At 46.0% G+C, this 7,027-nt stretch overlaps 1 protein-coding gene across 1 annotated transcript; it reads right to left on the bottom strand.

The window, feature by feature from the left end:
* Positions 1 to 248: 248 nt before the first annotated feature.
* Positions 249 to 2,483, bottom strand: FOXL2 (forkhead box L2). Its single transcript, XM_075338693.1, has one exon. It carries the CDS (start codon positions 2,199 to 2,201, stop codon positions 1,236 to 1,238), a length of 966 nt encoding a protein of 321 aa, XP_075194808.1. The 5' UTR covers positions 2,202 to 2,483; the 3' UTR covers positions 249 to 1,235.
* Between the last annotated feature and the right edge of the window lie 4,544 nt (positions 2,484 to 7,027).

A 7,027-nucleotide genomic window follows, 5' to 3' on the forward strand; every position in this document is an offset into this window, starting at 1 on the left:
TACTGGTGGATACAATATGTTTCCTTTCCATACACTATTACTGCACTTTCTATAATAAATTAAAGCTGTAAACTCAAAACCACAATGGAAACCTTGCACAGCAATTCTCACAAAAAAAGCAAAACGTAGAATAGTTGCACATAAGACTTCCATTTCGGGTCTGTGCCTATGCTAGCTTCCTGCCACTCTTGACAATAACATACAATGCCATGAGCCGAAGTTACAAGAAATGGATATTTTATTGGGGAATTTACAAGGCTAAACATACAACCAAAACAACAATTCCAAACAAAGTGCTCTTTGATTTAGTCAGTTGGTCCCATGTTGTGGCCATACTCTGCTTACTGTGGCCTGAACCCTACAGTACAAAACACTTAGACAAATTAGCTGGGAGCTGGACACCAAATCTCCTCATTCACATTCATACACAGGATTTGGTTATTAATTCCAGGTGGATTTGTCTCACTGGACTCGTCTCTTCTGAGGGATCATTGCATTAATGGTCAGTACAGTCTATAAATTACCAGGCAGACATGGACCAAGGTTGCTGCTCAGAATATGTCTGACTACATGGGCCTATACTGTAATAATGTATACAAAATGAAGGGAAAATTCTAAGCAGGACTCCTCTACATGAGAACAATGTACAAGTGGAATTCCATGTGTGAAGCAGCAGAGGGGTCTCAATCATTTCTCTGGACAGTGGATTTGAGGTGGTCTACCACACTGATGACCCCGATTATTGACTATCATTACATAGTATATTCCAGGAGCACAGAATAGACTTATATGCTCTGCAGTCTGCAATAAATCAGTATTTTGTAACTAGGAAAATCTGGGATTTGTAGTTCCCCCTGATATGTTACCAAGGATCAGTGCATCACTGCATATGTCTGTGTGCTTTGCATGTACCTTAGGTCTATGTACTTGGTCTGACTTCATGTATGTAATTAGTGTAAACATGCCACAAGTGAGACAGGTAAAGACACTAATATACAATGATACACTTACACTGCCTTCATTCAGCAGAGGGCTGCAATAGCACCAGTTCCCCATTGTATCTATGGCACCAATGCCTACAATAATCCTCAACTATAACAAGAGAATCTGGGATTATGGCTGCATCTTCTCGGGGAGCTATGTTTCTAGCCACACAGGTCTATCCTGGACGTCATATTCTGTATGTAGCTCCACAGTTCACTGGCAGGTCCTCCAAACAGGTGGAATCCATGGTCTCAGAGGTCTATTCTAGGGTGCAAGGCGCTGTGCTTGGTTTCATGGTCCCAGTAAGAACAGTGCATCATGGACAGCTCTGAGGGCTGCCTGGCACAGGTAAATTGCACTCCATTGGATGTGGCTGAGGGTGGGGGAGCAGGGCTGGTCGGGCTGAGTTGCTGGGGGTGGTGGGCATGCGGGTGGTGGTGATGGTGGCTCATCCCGTTATATGAGTTGACCATGCTGGGTAAAGTCATGCTCTGGACCCTGGAATATGGACTGTAAGAGGACGATGCAGACAGTCCCTTTACATTGACTGGGCTGACATTCCCTCCAGCCATTTGACACGAGGTGTAGGACATTGGAGTTGGAGGTTGACCCAGGGACCAGGAGTTGTTCATGAAGGTGGATTGTAGGTACTTGGGCGGAGACAGGTAGCCATAAGTGTCACTGCTGAACAGGCTCTTCCCTGCTTGGAAGTGGGTAGGAGGAGGCCTGAAGGGCCTCTTCATCCGTCTTCTTCTCCTGTAGTTGCCCTTCTCGAACATATCCTCACAGGCAGGGTCCAGGGTCCAGTAGTTCCCCTTCCTTTCCCCTCCACCCTCCCTGGGCACTTTAATAAAGCACTCGTTCAGGCTCAGGTTGTGGCGTATGCTGTTCTGCCATCCTTTCTTGTTCTTCTCATAAAATGGAAATTTGCTGATAATATACTGGTATATTGCTGAGAGGGTCAGCCTCTTCTCCGGACTCTCCCTGATGGCCATGGCGATGAGGGCCACATAGGAATAAGGGGGCTTCTGAGAGGGATCCGGCTTCTCCTGCCCCTTTTCCTGGTCCTCCTTGTCCCTCTCCACTTCTTTGCCGCTGTTGGTATTGTGAGCCATCAATGCCACAGTATTCTCATCAGGGGCTTGGTAGGCAGCCATGGTGGCACAGCTCTGGCTGAAGCAGTTGTTAGCACTGGTGTATTCGGAGGTGGCACTCATATGATCGGATGGTGGTCCATAAGGTGCCGCTGCTGATTGTCTCTTTGTATTTTGCCTGGAATGATGCTGGAGATCTCTTCTGCTGCAATAGTCCAGTGTGAGACTCTTCCAGGTAATGGCGCAAAGGTTTGATGTTGCTGACACTTCAGTCCACTCAGTGAAAAGCGCAGATCAGATCTTCTGCCAGTCTCCTCAGCGCTGAGGAAAAGAGCTGCAGTTATATGCAGGCTGGTCTCCTGGCACAGGGCAGAGGCTTCACCATGTGTCTAGGGCACAGCACACACTGGCAGTGAATCCAAGTTGTGCCAAAGTTGCTCCTGGAGCTCTCCCTCCCCTCTCCTGTCCTCTCTCTGCGGGAGGCTGAGACCTGTGAGGATCCTTCCTCTGCTCTCATTGTATTAGAGCTCAGCCAAGTTCCGCTTCCGTCAGCAGCTCCCCCTCTGCTGATCTGAGAGGGAAGGGTTCACCTCCAAGTCACAGACATCCAACCTGACAGCAGATCACACCTACCGCCAGAGATTGGGGAGCTCAGACCTACCACCAGAGATTGGGGAGCTCCCACCTCTCACCAGGCAGCAGAGATTGGGGGGCTCAGACCTCTCACCAGTCAGCAGAGATTGGGGGGCTCAGACCTCTCACCAGGCAGCAGAGATTGGGGGGCTCAGACCTCTCACCAGGCAGCAGAGATTGGGGGGCTCAAACCTCTCACCAGGCACCAGATATTGGGGGGCTCAGACCTCTCACCAGGCAGCAGAGATTGGGGAGCTCACACCTCTCACCAGGCAGCAGAGATTGGGGAGCTCAGACCTCTCACCAGGCAGCAGAGATTGAGGAGCTCAGACCTCTCACCAGGCAGCAGACATATCGAGCTCAGTCCTCTCACCAGGCAGCAGAGATTGGGGGGCTCAGACCTCTCACCAGGCAGCAGAGATTGGGGAGCTCAGACCTCTCACCAGGCAGCAGAGATTGGGGAGCTCAGACCTATCACCAGGCAGTAGAGATTGGGGGGCTCAGACCTCTCACCAGACAGCAGAGATTGGGGAGCTCAGACCTCTCACCAGGCAGCAGAGATTGGGGAGCTCAGACCTATCACCAGGCAGTAGAGATTGGGGGGCTCAGACCTCTCACCAGACAGCAGAGATTGGGGAGCTCAGACCTCTCACCAGGCAGCAGAGATTGGGGAGCTCAGACCTCTCACCAGGCAGCAGAGATTGGGGAGCTCAGACCTATCACCAGTCAGCAGAGATTGGGGGGCTCAGACCTCTCACCAGACAGCAGAGATTGGGGAGCTCAGACCTCTCACCAGGCAGCAGAGATTGGGGAGCTCAGACCTCTCACCAGGCAGCAGAGATTGGGGGGCTCAGACCTCTCACCAGGCACAGATTGGGGAGCTCAGACCTCTCACCAGGCAGCAGAGATTGGGGAGCTCAGACCCATCACCAGGCAGCAGAGATTGAGGAGCTCAGACCTCTGACCATGCAGCAGAGATTGGGGAGCTCAGACCTCTCACCAGGCAGCAGAGATTGGGGAGCTCAGGCCTCTCACCAGGCAGCAGAGATTGGGGAGCTCAGACCTCTCACCAGGCAGCAGAGATTGGGGAGCTCAAACCTCTCACCAGGCAGCAGAGATTGAGGAGCTCAGACCTCTGACCATGCAGCAGAGATTGGGGAGCTCAGACCTCTCACCAGGCAGCAGAGATTGGGGAGCTCAGGCCTCTCACCAGGCAGCAGAGATTGGGGGGCTCAGACCTCTCACCAGGCAGCAGAGATTGGGGAGCTCAAACCTCTCACCAGGCAGCAGAGATTGAGGAGCTCAGACCTCTGACCATGCAGCAGAGATTGGGGAGCTCAGACCTCTCACCCATTTCCTAAACCCTTTCCTTGCTGCCTCAGATTCTCTCCTTCCAGTCACTTTATCTTCCTAAAACGTCCCCCTCCCACTACAGTGAATGTTGTGGTGGCAGCAGACGAGCTCTCTGCTGTATGTGCCTTGACTTGCCAGTCAGGATACAGAAGAAACTCCTCACATTCAGTAGACTGGATCTGCAGAGGAAGCCAAAGACAACAGTGCACTTTTAGCGTTTTTCACGCTAGATTTATCGCCCAATTCATCCAAACGATCTACTCGTACAAGACATAAGGGGCACCAGGTCTTCACTGACACTGACACTGCATCTGCTCTTCCCCCGACATTACATTGTAGAGACACTCTGCGGATACTTCACATGGTAAATATGGCCACATTGTAGAGATATTCTGCGGATACTTCACATGGTAAATATGGCCACATTGTAGAGATATTCTGCAGATACTAAATATAATAAATATGGCCACATTGTAGAGATATTCTGCAGATACTAAATATAATAAATATGGCCACATTGTAGAGATATTCTGCAGATACTAAATATAATAAATATGGCCACATTGTAGAGATATTCTGCGGATACTAAATATGGTAAATATGGCCACATTGTAGCATTGATTCATTAGCTAGAAATAAGAGAAGACTGTTCTTTACTGCATTCTTAGTATAAAAATGCATTATTTTGCCCCAAATGATCTGAGTTTGGGGGGGGGGGGTCTTGTCATTATTGTGATATTGAACTGTTGTCTCTGGTTTTCCATAAGCGCAGATAATCAATAATTATAGCTGGTATCTTCTACCCACTGACTCCATCATTCCCGACACCTCCCTGTATGGAGCACAATGGAATATTTACACTGGCTTTTCGCTTAGTTTGTTACAGACACTAGACACCTTGTAAATTGTTTCTCTGATGTACCAAGAAAATATTTACAGATTTTTAATAAAACTTCCATCTGGTTCATTGAGAGCGAATACACAGAGAGTAGCAGAGCGCATACACAGAGAGAAACAGCATATACACAGATAGTAGAGCGCACAGACAGTGTAGCAGAGCGCATACACAGAGACAAGCAGAGCGCATACACAGGGAGAAACAGCGTATACACAGATAGCAGAGTGCACACACAGAGTGTAGCAGAGCGCAAACAGAGAGTAGCAGAGCGCATACACAGTAGCAGAGCGCATACACAGATAGTAGAGCGCACAGACAGTGTAGCAGAGCGCATACACAGAGACAAGCAGAGCGCATACACAGGGAGAAACAGCGTATACACAGATAGCAGAGTGCACACACAGAGTGTAGCAGAGCGCAAACAGAGAGTAGCAGAGCGCATACACAGTAGCAGAGCGCATACACAGAGAGTAGCAGAGCGCATACACAGTAGCAGAGCGCATACACAGGGAGAAACAGCGTATACACAGATAGCAGAGTGCATACACAGAGAGTAGCAGAGCGCATACACAGAGAATAGCAGAGCGCATACACAGAGACAAGCAGAGCGCATACACAGGGAGAAACAGCGTATACACAGATAGCAGAATGCACACACAGAGTGTAGCAGAGCGCATATACAGAGAGTAACAGAGCACACACACAGTAGCAGAGCGCATACACAAATAGTAGCAGAGCGCATCCACAGATAGCAGTGCGCATCCACAGATAGAGCGAACACACAGAGAGTAGCAGAGCGCATACACAGATAGCAGCAGAGCGAATACAGAGCGCATATACAGATAGTAGCAGAGCGCATATACAGATAGTAGCAGAACGCATACACAGAGAGTAGCAGATCGCACAATGGAGAGGATTTTTTTTTATGAATGGAGGGTTTTGTTATTGCTGTTTCCAGATAATATCTCTTTAGCCAATGGCAGCGCACACACATTGTATAACATGTAACAGTGAAGGCAAAGAATGCATCAGCTGAGAAATCTTATTTTCATAATTATGGATTGTATAATGATGATGAATGAAGCTGATAAGGATGAATTTATTACTAAAATCTAGGGCTCTCTCCTAGAAGGGAAGTATTAGACTTGTGTTTGGTGTTTTATGTATTTTGTGTCTGTCTGAGGCAATTAATAATAGCTTATTATCATTATTCTATTATTGTCTACAGTTATGTTTTGTTAATTGAGGCAAACAGCGTTATGTTATCGTGTATCAGATTGATGTTCTCATTTGGTAGGATCATTACAATTCCAGCCCCTTCCTGAACCTAAAATCTTAACATTATCTGTCAATATCTATAAATAACATTTGATGCCACAATTTTATTCGGCATCTCGATGTAATTACAGAGTTATAGAATAAAGGCTGTCTATGGGATCAGCGTTCTATAAATGCCCCTCTCCAGCATTATTCATTAATTCTAGGAAAAAGTGATGGTACAACGAAATTTTAGGATTTTTTTTTGTTACTGGCAAGATAATTTAATATCGCCTACTATAAGTACAGATTGAAATGATCTAAGAAAAGGCCTATGCGCACATATATGTCTGTATACAGATGTATAGACAAATGGGCATTATTATAATCACTATATATATTATATATATATATATATATATACACACACACACATATATATATGTATATATATATATATATATATATATATATATATATATATATATATATATAGTGAATATAAACACCAAAAATGCAGAAAAGAAAGATGGATAATTATATAGTTACGTTTTTACCTGTCACAAAGTTTACCTTTAGTTAAACAAGAAATTAAATGAGAGATCAACAGGAAATTATATTTATTGTCATTCATATTAACAATATTTTATTAACAATATAATTACTACAAACGTCTACTATTACCAGCAAAATTATGGACAATTGTGAGACACTAAAATACACAGTGATTAAGAAAAAGAACGTCTCATTATTAATCTTAAAGAAATGCGTAAATGCATACAATATTTTTCCAGTGTTCTGATATTAC

This window comes from Anomaloglossus baeobatrachus, chromosome 3 (assembly GCF_048569485.1).
Source record: "Anomaloglossus baeobatrachus isolate aAnoBae1 chromosome 3, aAnoBae1.hap1, whole genome shotgun sequence".
Taxonomy (NCBI): domain Eukaryota; kingdom Metazoa; phylum Chordata; class Amphibia; order Anura; family Aromobatidae; genus Anomaloglossus; species Anomaloglossus baeobatrachus.